Here is a 21,091-nt window from a genome sequence, read left to right on the forward strand (position 1 = left end):
ACCTATGACGCAGAAGGGCTTCCTGGCGAAGCGCAGGCGGCCCTGCCAGCCGCGGTAGCGGCAGCAGCAGCCTGCAGACCAGATGCGGATGATGTACTCCAGGCCAAACACCACTATCATCACAAACTCCTGTGGGAGACAGGAAGGGGGGGATTGCGACAGCAGGCAGGAAGCTCAGTGGGGTTGTAGTGGACAGAGCACATTAGCCTCCTGGGCTTTCCAGAAGCATGAAATCCTACAACTCGCGGCCTAATGTGCTGATCCGCATTGAGCAAAACTAACATTACAGCCGTCATGCTGCCTTCTTCTCACACTCCCTGACGGAAACAGTCCCAGTGGCGTTATTTGTTATTAATGCACTTGACATCTACCCAGTCCAATTAACTCTGTTTATCTTTGATTTAATGAATGAACAGTTTGCCATGAAAACGTTGATAGGTGACTGGCTGCTGGAAAATGCCAGAGAATGCATGCGGCCATCTTGAAAGCTAACTTTGTGTTAGGAATCTGAATTTCGGTGCTTAATTGGGGGGCGGAGGTGTGTCGTTCAGCGGGTTGGACCCTCGAGCAAGATCCTTAACGTCCTGAAATGCTCCGGGGGGGGGGGGGGGGGGAACTGGATAAAAGGCTGACCCTGTGCTCGGACCCTGAGCTTTATTCTCAACTGCATGTGTGTCTCAGCAGAAAGCAAGGCAGAATGTGTGGAAAGAAATTGTGCAAACAAAGCATCGTTTCATTCCTCGCGGCCATTTTCACTGCGCGTGAGCTGCTGCTGCGCCCCAGCACTGAGACTTCCGATCGGAGGCCTACGGCTCCTCCATCTCTCCTGCCACAGGCTGTGGTGGTTCCCACTTTCCCAGCCGGGAGGAATGGGAAGCGACACATCCCATTAAGGAGCGCCGGTCTATGGGGAAGTGGAAATGAGCACTGGCACCTGAGCTCACCGCTGCTCACGCCTGGGCTCCATGCACTGGCCCCGTGGGGGGCTAATTGCCCTCCCTCGTTAACGGAATTAACAGCATATTTATTCACCATTGACACGGGCCCTCAAACTCTCTAACGCTTACACCACTCTATTACTGGATCCCCACTGCTTCATGGCGGGCTGCCCCCAATTATGGCCGTTGGTAATGATGCTGGCTTCCTCCACAGCATATAATGCTTTTCCTGTGGAACACAATGGACAGGAAAAAATGGAGGCGTTTGTCGAATCTCCGCAGAGTCTGCTTGTCCTGGGCATACAACCTAAAGGCCTCCCAGTATCTGCCCACAAGATGTCACATTTCCATGATACGGGGGACATAATACAAAGGGACCTTTGACCCCTTTATTTGACCTTTGACCTTAAGTGTGGCGCCTCGCCCGCCATGTTTGAGCGTACGTCTCCAATGGCTTAGCAAAAAGCACGGGACAGACGACGCACGTTGCTGAACATTCATCCACTACGGCAGTCAAGCAGGAAATCAATACAGACAAGATGGAGAATCAATATGAAACTGAGGCAAGTTTTTAAACAAGGAGAGAAGCTCCTCTGTCATCAGGATACCCATAGGACCATGTTCAGGTGAATTATTATCTCATATGGCCCAAGCACAGAGAATTCTGGTACAGCATGCTGGGATTGATTCATCATGGACTCAGGCTAAACTAAACTAACCTTTTTCTCCCTTTTTTCATTAGTTTTAATTTGTCTAAAAATATTGCAATTAATCTCAAGTAACATATAAACTGCATGCATCAATATGTTACTGACATATACCATACATATTGAAAGTCTTGGAAAACTTGCATTATTTAGTAAAAATATTGCAAATGTATTGGTCTTATAACAAAAATTATTCCTTCATTTGTTTACAGAACAATATATATCACATTAGGAACAATCGTAAGTTTTAAAGTAAAACATTAATTTCATGTAGTAATAAATTGAAACCCAAACTATAGTTCTAAAAGAGCTATAAAGCTATTAAAAGAGTTAAAAAAGCTCATTGTTAAGCAGTCTCATTTGGGTGCTTTTTAATTAGTAACACCTTCGCAATAACATAAGACACCAAGCATTTGTGTTTAGTATCACTTTGAGAGCCAAAGACTACAATCGCAATTAACAGCAAAATGGCAGGAACAGAACTGAACGAATCAGTCAAAAAAATTACGACACTTAATAAAAAGAAAATGTCAATTGCTTGACAATGGACATTTGTTATGAAACCAGTAAATTTAATAAAGAATTAAGCAAGACTTTCTGTGAGCACTATACATTCCCTATGTAGTTAAATTATAGAATTTTTAAATATACTTGCAGGACCTTCACATGAAGCCTTCTGCACCAGCGATCTAGTGCAGTGCCAATGCAAATGAGACAGCAGGCAGCCCCGAATGCTGTTTACTCTCACAGGTCAGATCAGCTCCTCTCCATAAGGAAGTAACTACTGCTCTGAGGCTTCCGTAACACAAAGAGAATGTCTGTTTTTGTGCAGGTATATCCGATCCTCAGAGCCCCACCATAGCCTTCGGTGAGGTGGTGACAGGCGCTGTCATGACCTGAAACGTTTGGACACCATTTGGAAGTTCTGGCTGACCCGAAGGCCTTTCTTTTGGCCCACCGACGGGGTGCAGATGCCTGAAAATGCACAGCTGGGCCTGCGACCCTATGATTCACCTCCTGTAGGCTGGACCGCACGTTTCTGCTTCAGCCCCTGGGATCGGCCCGTTAGGCTTTGAAGATAAATTTTGAATTAAACATGGATGAAATGTGGGTGTATATATGGTTTATGAGTCACGGTACTGGCCTGTTCTGTGCAGCACAATTTACTTTTATTGAATATATCATTGAGGGCTATTTTTATAAGCATAACTCCTATTACATCTGTGTGTAATTTCCATGAAGTATTTTGCTTCTCAGCAAGTAAGGAAAAAAAATCCACCACAGTTCATCTACCCTGCTCCAGGGATGACAAAAAAACTACCCAAAACATTCTGAACAGGCACGTGGAAAGACGCCCTTATTTAAGCACAGATGCTGAGCAGAGACAGCGAGGGGCCTTACCAGGATTAGGAGGCAGTGAGATGAGAGGTCCTGGTGGGCAGGGATGGTAGAGAACACGGACAGGACCAGGCAGCCAAACACCAAGATGAAACTGTAGAGGAAGGAGCAGAAAGTCAGCTACTGTTACATCTACAAGACCCTGGAGGAACATGAGATGTTCTGGGTCTGCCACTTTGCTATTAGCTACAGGCCCCAGAGACCAAAACAAACATTTTGTGTTTTCCATTAATATTGCCTTTAATGAGTTTCACAAACTATTCTTTCCCTTAAGCTTGAGATATTCAGTGAATAAAGTGTGGATCATTACAAACTAGTTTTCTGACACAAAGCTCAGCGAGGATAATGTTTCGGAGCCCAGAAAAGCCCTTGAACTGTAGTAATAGTAGTTAAATAACTAAAGGAAAATGGAATGCTTAACAAGGAATGTGAAGTATCGCTTAAGTAAGAGTTACGTTCTTCATACATCTAAAGACACAATTGTGCTGCAGTATTCCTGTAGTATACAGTTTGTAGTACAACAGGTAATTCTGTAATCTCTATAGAGCATTTTGCATCAGAGAAATGGGATTACAAAAAAGCTGATAGCTGTACTCAAAAGAGTAGTAGGTGAAGTTTTAAAATTTTCTAAGAAACTAATAGAACACAGGAAAAGCAAAATTACTAAAATAGTTTTACTAAAATCTTTCTAAAATAGATAGCTGCCATAACTCTGTTCTGTGTATGTAAATTAAAACTACATTTTCTTCTGCTTTCTCTTTTCAATAAGTAGTTAACCTTTACAGTTTACATTGACATCAACGTCATTCAAAAAAGTTCACTTAATGTGATTATTAACCTGGCTAAAATTATTCAAAAATAGCTGCCTGCCTATTGCAAGTCAATGGGAATCTACCTCCAGAGTAACAATGGAAGTTTAAAGTTATACTACAGGTATGTTGTTGATGTAATAAAACCATTGAAAACTTCCTTTGGCTACAATACACTTACAAGTGACTTCATTCAACGTTTTTTAGTTTCGTTATTTAAGAAAGGATAACACTTTCAGTTATTATCATAAGTTGTTCTATGGAATTGGAATCTGTAAGCATAGAAGCCTTCGTGTTAGACTTGGGCAAAAATAACAAACCAAGATTTGTTGAAGAAATTAAGAATGATAAAAGAAAAAGGACATTCTGAATGGCCGGAGTTCTAAATTCTAAGACAGAATAAACTCAGTGTTCTAAATGCCCACGGAGATCAAATGTTAAACACTCACACGGTTTCAGGTTCCACCCCGTCACAGGGAATGGCACAGAATAACAGGATGGAAAGTAATAAAATCCTAGCAAGTGGAAGGGGAGGCTGCACTGTGAAAACAGTGGCAGGTGGAAGTGCTCTCTCCTGGTTCCAGGCAAACAACAGCTCTTTCACACACGAGGTCAACCCAGATGGCCTCCAACAGGCAGATGCCCAGCATGATCCCCCATGGTTCTGGGGAGCTGCTCCCACCGTGTGTCTCTTACAGACAGTAACTCACCTTAAACAGACACCATGACGCGAGTCTGCACTACTGCGTGTGGGAGCTGGTAGGCCGTGAATTTGTGTGTGTAAAGAACAGCACTGAGATACGACCAGCCACGGTCCACATGCTTAAGCTTCTGAAGAAGCCAAGGGAATTCAAATCAAGAGCATTTGTCATGGGGTGACTGATGCCAGTCAGTGCTAATTAGTCACTCTCACTTGGTTGATTAGCAAAGAGGCTTTTCTCCCTACATGAGCTGTCTGCTGCAGAAGCAGAACAGCAAGATTTTTCAACATTGTTGACATCCGTACAGGTGTACAGGTGCCCCTGATCAGGAATCCCAGTGATAGTCGATGTTCCGCATAGAAAGGAACAGGATTTGAGTCTTTACCGAAGCAGCTAGGTGGCTCGTAGCCACAGCTGACAACTCAAATCAGTAACATATATAGCTAACCTTTAGCGTTACAATATTCATGAGTCATACAGTGTTGCTAACGCTTTAGAACCTTTTTGAAGCACCGTAAATTACAGGTTGCAGAGAAAATGGGAAATGTAAAGGTCCGTGTACGCCCACTGTACAGTACTAAATACATGTGATCAGTGTGTAGCACTGGAAAGTGCATGAAAAATCATGGTAACCATGTAGGATAACCCAGCATGCGCCATGGAGAGCGCGGCCGCTGAGACCACAAGTATGTCAGGGAGTTTGAATGAAATTCAAGTGACTGCGTGTGCTGAGCCACAACCTGCAAAACCCGTGAAGGATTCACGGGGAACCTTCTGGAAAACGACATGAAGAGTGCAGGTGAAGAATGTCCTCTGTAAAAAAAAAAAGGCAAAGCCCGCAATTTTCCTTGAAACCAGGGACACAGTGCCAGTCCTGAGCTGAAGGACAATGATATGATGTAGACTCTCGCAAACAGACAGGTTTCTCTATGGAGCTGACTAGCCGGATTGTGTCTTGGAGGACTCACTGCATCTGAGGGCAAACTCTGGGTACGGGGCAGTGCTACGAATGCTCGAGTCACCTTCCTGAGCTGATCTATCCCACCTGTTTCTCCACCGCTGTCTCGGATTGTATACCAGACTGTGATCCAGACCGTGACTGACACTGGCTGGCAGAACTTCCTGACTCAGGAATAGTGGTAGATGAGGAACACAGACAAAAAGAAAGCAGAGAGGAAAGATGCCGTAAAAGCCGGCTCTGAGTGTTCCCATGCCCCCCTCTCTCTCCTGGCATGCCTGCCAGATCCCTCCCCTACATGATTAATAACATCATTCATTTTCCATTAGGTTAATACAAACTAGACAGCCGGTAAACCGCTGTCCAAAGCACAATATTGCCTGAATTATAAGGGTTTCGTTTTGAGTTATTAACCGCTTTATACAAACAGTGGAAGGACATCTGGGTTTGATAGAGCCTGAGCTCCTAATAGCCCACTCAGTCTAAGTGACGGCCTGGGAGCTGGATCTGGTTACAGGTGGTGCTGCAGGGAGCCACACGTGTTTGCGTGTCCCGGCACCGCGAGAGGATGAGCTCAGGAAGCAGCGGCAGGCTCGTCAGCCGCTGGCACCCACACAGGCCCTTACAATGTGCTTAGAGTTGCTATTCCACAGAACTCCACCAGGGGGTGGGAGGCAGAAGCCTCAGCACTGACCCAGGTAAGGAGCAGACTGTGAGCCTTGTGAACCCAGGGATGCTGGAGTGGCATGGATACCTTGGCAGATTCACGGGCCACAACCCACCTGCAGCCCTCTATAGAGGTCCCAAGATCTACCATTTTGGGCTTGTTTGGCACAATCTACCCCCGCCCCCCTTAACTAAAATGGTAGGGTCTACCAACTGCAACGCGTAGTAGTGCATGCTTGCTTCACGGTGTGTTTAAGGTGAGTTACTGTCTTTCTGAGATTCACAGTGGGAACAGCTCCCCAGGACGGGTTTGAAGCACTGTGTGCAGTGCAATTTTAATGCAAAGTGCAGTGCTCACCCTTGTCAACTGCTCCTTGCTTGGCCTACAAGGGTCCACGTGATTGGCCCCTAACCTGAATCGTCATTCGGGTTTCATCGATCTCATTCAGCAACCGAAAGAAGCTGAAAGTAGGTTTCGTCTTACTGCAGATTTGGTCAACGCAGCCATGTGACTGCACAGCCCGAACAGGGCTGAATGTTCAGCTTGTTAATTTTTATATTTAACGGAATTGTCAACTCCGAGCAGCCACTGCCAGCGGTAATGACTATGAGTGACTCTCGTTGGATGCGATGCCCATGGGAAGAGGCCCCAAAGCGTGAAGTAAAGAATAAAAGACATCAGAAGACAATATGATGGCTTGGCCCATCAAATATTTAGACTAATTTGCCCACTATGTTCTCACCATGATTAAAGGCCAGCAGCTGAGACGGCCCTGACTCCTGTGGATGTGACGCCTCATTGGCGCTGGAAGCACCTTGAGTGCGTCAAACTGCATGACCCAATAAGGAAGCGACTCCGACATTCCGATCACAGGACCTACTTGGTCATACTTCCCCCTGGCACAGAATAAGTGAGCGGGAAAGAGCTCGACGGGAGATGATCTATCGTGCTGTCGCGTGTCCCGTGTGTGGGGGGGGGGGGTGTATGAATCAGAGCCAGATGGATAGAGAAGCGGCGGCAGCGGTCATACATCTCGCTGACCCCCTGCGATATCCGAGCCTCGCTCTGTAGCCACACGGCGGCCTGCTGTGCATCCAGCCTGTGTCCCTTGTCCGCCCACAGCTTCGCGGACTGTATGCAGGCCTTCTTTGCATTTCCCCATGCCGATACCAGGACCCGCTGAGCGTGCCTGTGTGTTTCTGTCCATGTATCAGCTGTATCCATTTTTAAACCCGTTCAGTACCTGTCTGGAGGTCTCCCCAGCTCTCCGGAAGGAACCCATCATCCACAGGGAGTCCAAGAGCGGCAGTTCCATCTTAAATACTGCTGGCTGCCACCCATGGTCTTGTGTGTCTTTGGAAGCATACTGGCTGCATGGGTGTCTGCTCTGCCTGGTGTGGCACACTGCAGCACAGTCATGGCTATGTTAATGATAAGGTGCCACAGAGAGGGGGCGCCACTCGAGATGTTGGGCCCATGATAGCACATCATATTGGGCCCTCAACCCAGACCAATCCAATAATGTTCCAAATTTTTTAGGGGCCCTGTCATTCAGGGAATCATCCGAAATCCCCCCGCCCCGCCCTTCACGGCGCCATTGGCCACAGCCCCCAACAGCCACCCCAAACATCACATTAGCATGGAGCTGCTATCCAGGGTGCTGACCTCCCTGATCCGAATAACCATCAAATGGCTTTATTTCCATGCCAGAGGCACCAGCCTGCACCATGTGAAATGCTCTCCAGCTTGCTCCTCTAACGCTCCACACTGCCCCACACAGCCGTCCGCTAGTTGACTGTCGCCAGCGGTAATGGCCCCACATCTGAAGCGGTAATGGCTTCACATCTCAAGCGGTAATGATCCCACATCTCCAGCTGTAATGGCCCCACATCTGAAGCGGTAATGGCTTCACATCTCAAGCGGTAATGACCCCACATCTCCAGCTGTAATGGCCCCACATCTCAAGTGGTAATGGCTTCACATCTCAAGCGGTAATGACCCCACATCTCCAGCTGTAATGGCCCCACATCTGAAGCGGTAATGGCTTCACATCTCAAGCGGTAATGACCCCACATCTCCAGCTGTAATGGCCCCACATCTCAAGTGGTAATGGCTTCACATCTCAAGCGGTAATGACCCCACATCTCCAGCTGTAATGGCCCCACATCTCAAGTGGTAATGGCTTCACATCTCAAGCGGTAATGGCCTTACATTTCCAGCAGTAATGGTCCCACATCTCAAGTGGTAATGGCCTCACATCTCAAGCGGTAATGGCTTCACATCTCAAGCGTTAATGGCCCTACATCTCCAGCTGTAATGGCCCTACATCTCCAGTGGTAATGGTCCCACATCTCCAGAGGTAATGGTCCCACATCTCCAGTGGTAATGGCCCCACATCTCCAGCGCTAATGGCCCCACATCTCCAGTGGTAATGGCCCCACATCTCCAGCGGTAATGGCCCCACATCTCCAGCGCTAATGGCCCCACATCTCCAGCGCTAATGGCCCCTCATCTCCAGTGGTAATGGCCCCACATCTCCAGCACTAATGGCCCCACATCTCCAGTGGTAATGGCCCCACATCTCCAGTGGTAATGGCCCCACATCTCCAGCACACCACTTGCACATGAGATTCTGCACAGTGGAGCCTGAGAACCGGGCATCAAAAAAGAGAAGCCAGGAAAACAGTGTGTCAGGGCACTGCTCTGCCCAACACACATCTGCTGCTGAAGCATCTGGCCAGCTGTGAGGGTGGAGGTAGAGAGCCAAGTCTGACACCGGACTGAAAAACATCTATGCCTGGGTGAAAACAGAGGTTTTCATTATTGTTTCATATTGCCCTTAGAATGCCGATTAAAACCAGATCAATCTGAACACTAGCAGGATTTGTTTTTTAAAGGAAAGGCAACACCGAGACACAAGGTATGAAACAGAGGGTATTACAATAGTACATAGGGTCCTAACCCTAACCCGGAGGCTTTGGGCACAAGGCAGCGGACAACCCAGGATGGGGCGCCAACCCATCGCAGTAAAAACCACCAAATGAATGGACAAAGTACAATTCAAACATTCTTCTGAACACATTTCTTGAGCTGCACCTTGATCAAACCTGCTCTTAATAGTCCCACATCTTTAACCCATTTTGCATAACATCTTAAAAAGGTTAATTCACTCTCAGATTCCCAGCTTCACTTGGCAAGCAGTAGTTATTTTTGTGGCGTGAGGTGAATTGTCAGAAACAGCAGCATCACCTGCCTGACTTTACCTGCCTGCCCTCTGCATTAAAACCTGAATTTGAAAATTTTAACTCTATGAATTAGGATTCTGTCATTTTGTAAATCTGACTGGAGGATAGTCTTGTTTCTTCCTACTAGGGAGTTTTTCCTTGCCACTATCACTTCTGGCTTGCTCTCCGGGGGCTTTGGGCAGGGATAATGTAAAGTGCTTTGAGACACTGTAATGTTGTGAAAATGTGCTACACAAGTAAAACTGAATTTAACTGAATTGAATTAATCTCACACAGATTACTGAGTCAGACATTCCCAGCCACCCCAGGCTCCTCAGCGGCATCACCGTGGCTCATCCAGTTTCTGCCCCGTGTGCTGAACCCATCTCACCAACACTACAAGTGGTACTCAGTGGACTCTGACATTCTTTTTACCAAGAATCCAAAACACATGGGCCTAAAGTCAGATGAGACAACTACAAAGCTGATCATTGACCTTTTTCAGCCAGGGTGCACCAGCACGTTTGCGAGCATCGTGTTCAAACATAATGCCTTGCACAGGGGTCCAACAACAACTTGGCTGTAGAGCTAAGACACCGTTCTTTACTATCATACCACTCCTGGCTAGAAGATAAGTGGTCCCTGTCATGGCTGTCAACCTAAGCTCCACTGGCGTGCAACCTTAGTGAGGGAAGATGTTGAGCTTAAAAAGGAGGCCTTTGGGCTAATGCTTGTATGAGGTCTTCTGAGTGTAGTGGAGAAGTAACAACAGACCAGAAGGGCTGGAGGGATGACAGTTATGAAGGCAAAAGTTGGTGCGTGGGAGGAGTTTGGAGAGGCCATGGAGAGTGAAATGATGGAAGTGCAAATCAGTGAGAATATGCTCCAATATGGTGGAAGAAACATCTAAAGAAGCCATTTGACCTGGGAGATATTGGAGAACAGTGGGTATGTTCCAAATATAGGTATTATAGATAAATGCAGACGGTCCAATCTATGTATGGTGCTATTCACCGTTGACCAAGCACAGATAGAGGTTCCTTTGTTTTCACATATCCCATCTTGCTCTTCTACGAGACGCACTTATACAGGTGAGTGAGCAAAGCTTGGAGTCACATGGTCAACCATTGTTCCAGCATGACTGGAGCAGTTTTTGGGGTTAAAGACCTCGTTCAAGAGGCCAACACCGATAAGATTACCGTGCTGCCCACATGATCTAAAATACTGACTTTCCTGACCTGGGTAAAGACTCATAACGTACAGAACCACACACTGCAACATCTAAACAGCAACGTGGGGTCTGGCCTGGCTATGCAACAGGGAAAAAAACAATTCTCCCTTGCACTCTTATGCTATATGTAAGTCTACAGATACCAGTATATAAAGTATGTGTGTGTATGTATAAACATGAATATATGTATAGTCTGCATATGCTTATGAATATGGAGTATCAAAACCAATATTGTATGATAACTGGTCCCTGTATGAATGTAGCAAGAGACGTATTATATAAATATTTGGCACAAAGTCATTTAGAGTGGGTGTGGGCTGCCAAAAGGCTACATCTTTTCCCATGTCTGTGATCATTAAAGCTAGAAGAGACGTTACTGCAATTTGCACATGATGTCGTTGTTTTGGCTTCATCTGACCTAGACCTCCATCCCAGCACGCACTTGAGCGTTTCAGTACCAAGTGTGAAGTGGCAGGGATGGCAATCAGCACCTCTGAATCCATGTACCCTCACGGAAAAATAGCGGATTCCTTCTTTCAGATGGGGGGCGGGGGACCGCCAGCCTTTAGCGGAGGAGTTTAAGTACCTCTGGATCATTAGAGTCAACACAAGATTGACAGGCAGATCATTGCGGTGGCTGTAGTTTTTCACGGTCATTGGCTAAGAGAATCGCAATTTACCAGTCAATCTATGCCTCACCTATGGACATCAGCTATGATAATGACCCAAAGAACAAGGTTCTGAGTAGAAGTGGCCAAAATGAGGTTTCACTGTAGAGTTGCAGAGGGGTTCAGAGATCCAGTCTGTCCTAAAATAGAGTTGCAGCTCCTTCAAACTGACAGAACTCTGCGTAGGTAGTTCAAACATCTCACAAGGATTCTATGTCTGCATGGAGTTATTCAGAGGGCATCCCAGTTGCTGCAGGCCCTGGGGCAGACCCATCTCCCAGTTGCTGCAGGCCCTGGGGCAGACCCATCTCCCAGTTGCTGCAGGCCCTGGGGCAGACCCATCTCCCAGTTGCTGCAGGCCCTGGGGCAGACCCATCTCCCAGTTGCTGCAGGTTCTGGGGCAGACCCATCTCCCAGTTGCTTGACGCCCTGGGGCAGACCCATCTCCCAGTTGCTTGACGCCCTGGGGCAGACCCATCTCCCAGTTGCTGCAGGCCCTGGGGCAGACCCATCTCCCAGTTGCTTGACGCCCTGGGGCAGACCCATCTCCCAGTTGCTGCAGGTTCTGGGGCAGACCCATCTCCCAGTTGCTTGACGCCCTGGGGCAGACCCATCTCCCAGTTGCTTGACGCCCTGGGGCAGACCCATCTCCCAGTTGCTGCAGGTTCTGGGGCAGACCCATCGCCCAGTTGCCTCGGGAATGCCTGGGAATCTCACAGAATGAGCCAGAGTCTGGGACATGTTCAATCCAGGCACTTTGCATACTAGTGCCATGACCGCTATCAGCAGAAACAGTCTGAAGATGGATGGATGGATTTTAGAAATATGCTCATCTGATTGCCACCTAAAGGAAATTTGTCAGCAGTACTCAAGCATACTTTGATTTGTCAAATTGGAGCCACAGGATGGGCCCTGCTCTTGTACCCTTGAGTATCTTACTTAACATGAACCATTCCAGCTGATGTCTGTCTGTATTAAGGGGTAGAACTGTTAACCTTCCTTTTGGCCATGACCACAGTTTACACCTTGCTTTTATCAAAGCAGGCTCATTTTCTCTCTTTCTAATGCTATCAGGCCTGGGGAGTTGGGCAGGCAGTCGACCTTGGACCCCCAGAGCTTATTTTTCTCCCTAGTCGAGAGTTTTTGGTTCCTCTCCTCTGTTGTCATCTGGCTTTTTTTTCTTTCCCTTTTTCCCTGTTTCATGCACCATTCTGTCTAAATGATGATGTAATGGACTACCACACACTCTTTCCAAGTGCTTTGTGGTGACTCTATTGTGAAAGGTGCTATGTAAAATAAATTGAACTAAATAGAGGAGTACAATCAAATAAATATTTGTGTGCCGTGTCAACAAGTGGCACTCAAAAGAGTCAAGATTCACTTTTACCACTTTCCTAGCTGATGCCGTTTCACCACAACTTAAAAGCAAACATGGTTTTAGAATTAAGAATTCGTAACTGTAACCAAAGAGCAGCTACCCTAACACTGAATAGAATTTAGATATATCTGCAGAAAGTTAGGGTCCATCAGCTTGCATGCCAAGGGTCTGTTAACTAATCCAGCTGTTTATAACTTGTAGTGGAGTCGTCCAGACGGATCAGTAAGATTATACATGCGGTTTTATTTCTAAGCAACTACAAAACAATACAGATCCCTGTCATGGTTTCCAGGGGAAGATTAATCACACTTTAAAAATGAATAGAAATTAATAATTATTATAATAATAATAATAAATAAAAACTGTCATCGCCCGCAATTGCTTATACTGCTTTGCCAGAAAATTCGGCCATAAGAACAGCGTAAAATCCATGCCCATGATGGGCACAGAAGTGTGTGTTGCCTGTTAAAGAACTTTGCACCAGAAGCTAACCAAAGGTGTGACAGAGTGTCCAGACAGGACACGAACGTCTGCAAGGGGTCATCCACACGTTCTCCGAACTGAAGTATCAGAATACAGGTACCTTCATTTCTGATAACCCTCAGCGTCACCAACATCACAGGTCAACTGCACTTCTAATCAGTGCCCTCCTCCTCAGTGACCAATCACTGGTTTGGAAAATATAAAAAAATATACAGAAACAGGAACAATGTGAAAGTGGATCGGCAAGATGGCCACGACGCTCTACTCAAAGACGACCAAAAGATGATCTCAGGGCCCATTCATCACTTTTTTGTTCCGATGTGTTTTCCAGTTATGGTCAGACAAAATGATGTTCTTTGATAAGGCGCCTTCCTAGAACCGGTCTCCACGGCAACCCGCTGTCAGCCTCTCAACCAGCACTTGGACAATTAACAAAATCTCCCTATTGTGGGAGAAGGCTGTAATAACTCGACATCATCGCGAGCCTGGGGGGGTGGGGGGGGGGCAGCAGCCAATTTTCCATGATGCCGCAGGCTTTTGAAGGTGGGGGCCAGCAAACCCAGAAGACCTGGCTCCATGGACGCGGAGGGGGCGGGGGAGGGGGGACACTGGCCCCTCTTGCCCCCGTGTGATGGCTTTGACGGGATCTCGTTTTAACAAGATCCAGATACAGCGGGCCCACGCAGGTCCAACGACTGACAGAGCTCATAAACAGCGCTGTCATGCACGTCCTCAGCAGCAGGTTCCCATCAAAGATAATTCCCCCATTTGCGCACCCCCACTGCAACGCAGGCCTGCGGCAGCATTAAACATGGTAGGTGCCCTCCTTGCTCCAGCCTAGGGGCACAGCTACGCTAAACGTGTCAAGTGCCTTTCTTACATCAGAAGGTACAAATAATATTCTCCGTTGCCTATGATAAAGTCATAGCAGCCCATGTGCCTAAATTGTACTTTATGTGTATGGCAATGCACAGGTGAAGGGGCCAACCTTATCATTAGCTAATTATACGTTTTGAATCTTGAGTGACAGGAGTGAGGCCTCTCCTGGGGCCAATCACCTTTTAGCTGGGGTCAGTGCCCCTGTGGCCCCGCCCCTGTATATATCCCTGTATATATGTATATCCCTGTATATATCCCTGCAGAAACGTGATGACGTTATGCTAACGGTGTGCATTAAGGTTGCTGCCTGTGCAATGTACCCAGAATGCTACACTACTCATAAGGAGAGGACGAGGCATAAGATGCCATGAACTCCCAAAGCTAGACATTCTGGTCCATCGCTTATGGACCTAGAGGGTGATGGAGAGTGTTGGTCAGTACCAGCCTTCGCTAAGGGTGTAGTGCTTTGTAGGTTTGCAAAAAGTATCACTTGACAAAAGTTGTCATGCCCTCAGGTGGGCAAAATTTACCATGGGGATGTGACGGACCACAAGCTACAAGGCTGAATTTTAATCCCAGCCCAGTCCTACCAGAAACCGCTCGCTGTCGCAGTCAGTTTCAGCACTGACTGGTCATTACTAGCTGTGGAGGATTCGCATATTTCACAGGGCATGACGGACGCGACACGCAAAGCAGTTACCCGGAAGCAAGTTCTAGCTGCATCTCCTGAAAGATGTGCTGCGGTCAGCATGCACGGTTCTCGGTGTACCTGCCTGCGTCTGTGTGTGAGCATTCGGGCCGGACAGCAGCCAGCACAGTAAAAGTCCCCCTCTAATGAAATAGACCCTTTTAGTCAACTGACTGATGCTCTGGTTGCTTAGCGATGATGTGGAATCGGGGGTGATAAACCATATAGGGATGGGAGAGAAGCTGAAAAACGAGATTATCTTTAATTCAGTGGTCTTCTATGCTTCTTTAACAAAGGCTCCCATATTCTGACCGGCGAGTCTGACTCCATCGCATGTTCTAACCAGCAAAAAAAAAGTTTTGATCCACAGCAACCAGCATAACCAGGAGTCGCACTGAATCTGGTCTGACAGACGTCCCTTCCAGGAAGACCCTGTGCCGTAAAACACGCAGAAGCCGCGTGTCTCCGTAATGCCGCCACAGCTACTGTCACCAGGCAGACCATTCTCTCTCCATCGCGTAGTTCCCACCACAACGTAAATGACGGGAACAGAAACAGAATGACCTGATGCCTGCCACTTACAATTTCACTCTCTATTTAAGGAGGCGTCTGCCTGGCAATTCTTACGACTAGAGGAGCATCAGTCGGCTGAGGCAAATACCACCTTAACTCCCCGGAAGCCCAAATTCACACACAGACACACGCATTTCTTAGAGAATGTAAAGAATGGAGTGGTTCAGCGGCCCAAAGCCTGTGTTGAAATAGGGAAAATATGGGTATTAATGCTGCTGGCCAGTCCTGCACAGAAGCAAATCGTATGCAGGTGAAACAAGCAGGTTTACAGAAAAAAGTATTCAGCTATTAACCAAACTCATCATTGGCAATGGCAGCTAAGCATATGTTACCCTCAAAGTATCTGAGAAAAGGTCCATTCTCTTTGAATGCAAGCTAAAGCCAATATAATGTCTTTTTTATTATTAATTTCTTGGCAAAGCACTAGCATTTCCTGTTAAAATGCCACATTTTCTTTATTGTTAGAAGTGCTCGTGACATTTATGTGGTTGATTTATGGGAAGACATATACAGTTGTCCTTTGTATTTTTAGAAAACAGAATCATAAAAATGAAGGCTTTAAACCGCTGACACAATTTGGAAAAGTAATTTTCATTTTAATATTTCTAAAGAGGTTAAAAGTGAAGTCAAACATAAGAGGTGTCATTTAATTTCAATATACCAGGGGGGTTAAGCAAACAGCCTGGCAGAGCATGGGCCGCTTATATTAAGTGAAATGGTTCAGATGCAGAAACCGCTGGCTTGATGTGTTTTTTCTTTTTTGTTCGGGCACCGGCTTGCGATCGCAGGAGAGTTAGTGGAGATGGGAGCCCACTGCGGACTCAGAGACAGAGGAGCCAAGCGCCCGGCAAATCTGTGGGCCGTTGGCTTCTTGCCCCCCAGTGTGTCTGCATAAAACGGAGGATAAATAAAAGTGGAAAGGGGGGGTGAAATATAGAAGCCATTTTCAAACGGTGCTGGGCAGTGCCACGCCATATTTCTGCTAGTTTTATTGGAAGGACTGTAAAATGTCGGGATAATGCTGAGTGCTGCTTTTATCTGCTGATCCATTCACAGGCTATCCCTCTCGGCCCCCAAAATAGCGAGCGCCTATCAATCCATCGGTGGACTCCATCCGCATGTGGGAGAGAGATAGGAGAGGGCAGGATTGGGGACGCTAACATCTACCTCTCAGCAGCGGACAAAAGCTGCGGACCAATTAAATGGCTTATCCGTTTGGCCCAGGTTTATCCATCTCACTGACAAGTGTCAGGGTAACACAGAGACTGTGCTATCAACCTGTTGCTTCCGGAAGGTTCTATTTGCACCTTCAGGTTGACCAAGGGAAGAAATGGGACATACGGATGATTTGATAAGAGGATTTGATAGGACTGTTGTGCGTATCAACCTTCTGTGCTCGGATCTCTGCCATAGAACATGCTGGAACACATAAGTATTCTTTCGGGGATGCTCTGAAAGAGAAAAGATGAGGTGAAAGCAAGGTGCATCCCACAAGCTGGGTTTGTGGTGGAGAGGATACACGAGTCTCTTTTCCAGCTTGGTAAGGTGGCTGAGCTCCTCTCCATCATGTTACCAGTGTTGGGAATTTCAGGTCCAGAAACTAAAAATCCAGACCAATTAACAAATCACCAAGAGTACTCTGTGACTGTGACTCTTTAAGCTCAACTGTTTGGTAGAAACAAAACCTTGGTCTGGATTTGTGGCTTTTGGACCTGAAATGCCCAACACTGCTCATTATTTTACATCAAAGTCTGCTGTCAGGCGGTCAGTAAAAGGGCTTTGGGTGGAACTGAGTGAACCACAGCATCCTTCATGCAAGTTAAACGACTGACAACATCTACAGTGAAGCAGGGTGATTGATGTGGGCTGGGTGTCTCAAACAGACATGCTTTTGTGCTTTGAGTGCAATTCTTCTGTGGTGATACGACTAATAATTCCAAATTGGAAGTAAAAGGGAAACAAACTAAGGAAAAATACAAACAGACGATTATAGTATAATACGGCACCAGTTGTATGTTTTTATAAACATAGATAACAGGATAGACAGTAGTATGAATACACAGTACAGAAGGCAGCCTGACTTTATGCTGTTATGGAAGGTCAGCAAGACATTTAAATACTTCTGGCTTTTCAGAACTTGGTTACGGTAGAAGAAAATTAGATTACGCAGGTGGTGCAGTGGGTAGCACTGTTGCCGTACCCCTCTGGGACTTGGGTTTGAGTCTCTGCCTGGCTCTGTGTGTATGTGGTTTGTATGCTTTCCCTGTGTTGTTGTGGGGTTTCCTTTGGGTACTCCAGTTTCCCCCTACAGTCCAAAAACATGCCAAGGTGAATTGGTGTTATCAAATTGTCTGTGAGTGTGAATGGTGTGAGAGTGTGTCTGTGAGTGTGAATGGTGTGAGAGTGTGTCTGTGAGTGTGAATGGTGTGAGAGTGTGTCTGTGAGTGTGAATGGTGTGAGAGTATGTCTGTGAGTGTGAATGGTGTGAGAGTGTGCCCTGTGATAGTTTGGCATCCCATCCTGACTTGTTCCTTGCCTTGCACCTGTAGTTTCCCAAACAAAACCTTGCAACCCTGAATTGGAAATGTGGGTGCAGAAAGTGCTTGGATGGATGGGCGTGACTCAGTGTTTTCCCTGCTGCCTTTGATGGGCAGAGGTGGCTGTCTGTTAAGAGCAAACCAAGGAGGGCAGAACTGCAGAAACACAAACCATGATCAAAAACATGCTTCACTGCTTTGATGCCGATCGCTCCATTAAGCTCACGCAGCCCTGTCCAGTGAAGAACATTATTCTGGCTGATTAAGGTCTGATTTAGATCTAAATTAGTCACGTTTTGGTCATTACCCAGGCTCTGGGTTGGCGAATATTTTCTGTTGTTTGCGTTGATGTCGTCGTGGCCTGATTGCTGTGGCTGGAAGCTGAGTCAGGAAAGACTGGTCAATGTTTTCAGGGTCTACATGCAATACGGCCTCTACATGACTCACAGACTCTCAGGTAATAACAGCAGGAGAAGACGGAAAGTGACAACAGCAGCAGAAGCTTGGAAAGAAGAAGGAGGCAGCTGGCAAATGGAGAACTAGGTTGACTTAGGTAACGACGCTAACGTGAGATGCCAAGGTTTCCGCAATCAATGAGATACAGATGTTCACTAAAGACGGGGGCAAACAGACGCTAGTTATATATGTCTGAAAACTTGCTCTGCAGATCTGGGTGACGTGCACACTTTGTAAGCTCCTGATTTACATCTACTGTACCCTTCCCAGAGGTCCAACTTCAACTGCTCTAGACCGACAGACTGGTCTAGGGGTCAGGTAATGGTGTGCAAAGATAGACATGTGGGTATAAAACGTGGATCGGAGCCATGAAGGATCGTATGTTCTTTTAATGCAGAGGTCGAAATTCTTTATGATTAATTAGTCGAGTCTTTCTGCTGCTGATTCGTTGCCACCAGTGTGGGAGAAAAGAGAAGGGCAAGAGGAGAGGGGAAAGAGCGGAAGGGAAATGCTATGTTAAGCCACGTTGCTCTGAGAGGCTAATTAACGTGAAGGTAATAATCTTTGATATATAGCCTTCCTGCCATGACTAATTAGTTGCATGGAGCAATTAAGAATTAGTCCCTGATCTAATACAGCCACCGGGGGTGGAGGGAAACTCAGTACATGCAGGAGCAACAACTGAGTAAAGGTTTGATTGATGTCCAGAATACAGCTATCTTCCCTTAAGTATACTCACAGTAAACCCAGACCTGTTGACTCTAGAGTAAAGCCTGGTCATTTTGTGCCCAGAGTACTGCAATAGCAGGCAACAATACTTCTGACATTCACAGGAAGCAGCACTATGAATGATAACAGATAATGACATTGCCCTAATCAAATAGTAATGTAGAAGGCAGCGTGACAGGAAGTGACCTCAAAAACAGAATGAGAGTAAATAGAATGACAGAAAGTTAATTCACTCCATTACCTGGAAAAGAGCAAAAGCCGAAACGTGTTGCGGTAAGGAAGTAAAAAATGGCCTCACACAAGACTGCACATTCCCAGTGAGCGTACAATGGGCACAGAAGAGGCTTTGGGGGCTACATTGATTGTCTTTGCATGAATGGCCCCTCGGAGGAGCCAAGCAAAACTGTGGAAAGAAAGCAGACGAAACAGAAGGGGAAACATTCCCGGCGCTATGTCGGATGTGGCGTGACAAGCAGACCGTCTCGCTTTCTGACGCAGAAGCGGCAATATATTTTTATAGCCGCCTGATGAAGTGTCCCAGAATCCGGGTGGCCTCGGCGGCCACGAGGAACGGGAACGCGAGCGCGTGTGTTTCAGCTGTCACTGCTCAGGAAGGGACGACCCTGGCGTAGACGACAGATTTAACGTAATCTCTCTCACAGCAGCCATTGTCCATCTGCAGCCGCTGCTATGGAGCCGGTGGCTGGGGACACAAACATATTCCACTGCACTTGTCTGAGCTGGCACACGTATCCACACATTGCTACTATCAGGGACAACAGACGGAACACAATGCCTAGGTTTCCATTTAGTAATTGCATAATAGTATATATTTTTGTATTGAATTTCTCTGTCTGTCTTTTATGTCCATCTTTTGGTATGCCGAGTTTAAAATGTCACATTGTCTATGGGTAAATGTCTTTCTGATTCATATTTATATTCTATTTATCGCTATTTCTTTCACTGTGACTAACAAGATTGTAAATTCATAGCAGCAAATGAACCTAAGATCAAATAGCTGCAGATGACTATAAAGATACTCCGAAATGCAGATCTTTTAGCTGTGCTTTAGAATGCTTTAGTGGGGTAACGCACCGAAGGAGCCAGACACCGAGCGCCGTACTCGGCCAGACTCCATGTGCGCTTTCAGAGTGCACGTGTGCACCGTGATTCATGCCTGCTCGCTGTCACCCTTGCGATGGTAACTCCCTCACGGTTATTGACTACACCTCCAATCTCAACTGTTTTCTTTGCATTGACCGCAGCCAAGGAAAGCAAGTGGAAAAAGAATAAATCCTAGAGGCTTTAGCTTTAGAGTGTGCTGGGATATTTTCCATCCGCACACTCACTTTCCATCCTCACTTTCCACATTTCCACTTCATTAGCTAATCACACCACAATCAGCTCTGCGCTGATCATGACTCATCCCGAGACAGGAGAAGCAGTGCTGGTGGGGCGGCAAACTGCCGCCCACGATGTTCCCCCACACTGTAGTCTGCATGACGGCGCCGCCTAGGGGTGACGCACCATCTGCGTCTCCTCGCTCTGCCAGCTTTTTCATCCCAAACTGCGTACAGCAACCGCCAAAAACAAAGATCCGCAAACCTAAAAAAACAGATAGACGGGAAGTGAAAAACTATTTCCTGTACAGGATGGGACTAAAGCAGAGAGGGAACTGGGGGTGCTGGGAAGATGTTGGGGAGCAGAGGAGCACAGTTACTGGTACACCCCCCAGTGGTCAAGTGCTAGACAAGAATCGTAGCATGTCCAGGCAAAGAAAATCATCTTGTGAAAAGAAAATGAGTTGGGTGTTTTTTGATTAGAATCTATCGGCCCTTGATATATATCTGTGCTTATTGTCTTCCCAAGGGTGTAGGTTTGGTTTCAGCATTGGTAGGGGTCAAATCAGCCCCCTGCCTCCCTAAAAACACACAATACTCCCACGATATTGGTAGGAACAATTTTTTTTACCTGCAGTTGGAAAAGCCATCCCCAATCTCACACTCCCTGTCTCCATCTCGACGTCCTGTGCACCTATTATGAACAGCTCTGTGAAAGTCTGATGGG

General features: G+C 46.6%; 1 protein-coding gene across 1 annotated transcript in view; it reads right to left on the reverse strand.

Moving 5' to 3' along the window:
* Window positions 1-21,091, reverse strand: part of LOC111859666 (potassium voltage-gated channel subfamily KQT member 5-like) — a 66,893-nt gene that overhangs the window by 23,024 nt on the left and 22,778 nt on the right. Inside the window, exons 2-3 of the mRNA XM_023842561.2 lie at window positions 3,047-3,137; window positions 3-129 (exon numbers count right to left, since the gene is read on the reverse strand). Coding sequence (XP_023698329.1) covers window positions 3-129; window positions 3,047-3,137 — 218 coding nt within the window. The remainder of the gene's footprint in view (window positions 1-2; window positions 130-3,046; window positions 3,138-21,091) is intronic.

This window comes from Paramormyrops kingsleyae, chromosome 3 (genome assembly GCF_048594095.1).
Source record: "Paramormyrops kingsleyae isolate MSU_618 chromosome 3, PKINGS_0.4, whole genome shotgun sequence".
Lineage (NCBI taxonomy): Eukaryota > Metazoa > Chordata > Actinopteri > Osteoglossiformes > Mormyridae > Paramormyrops > Paramormyrops kingsleyae.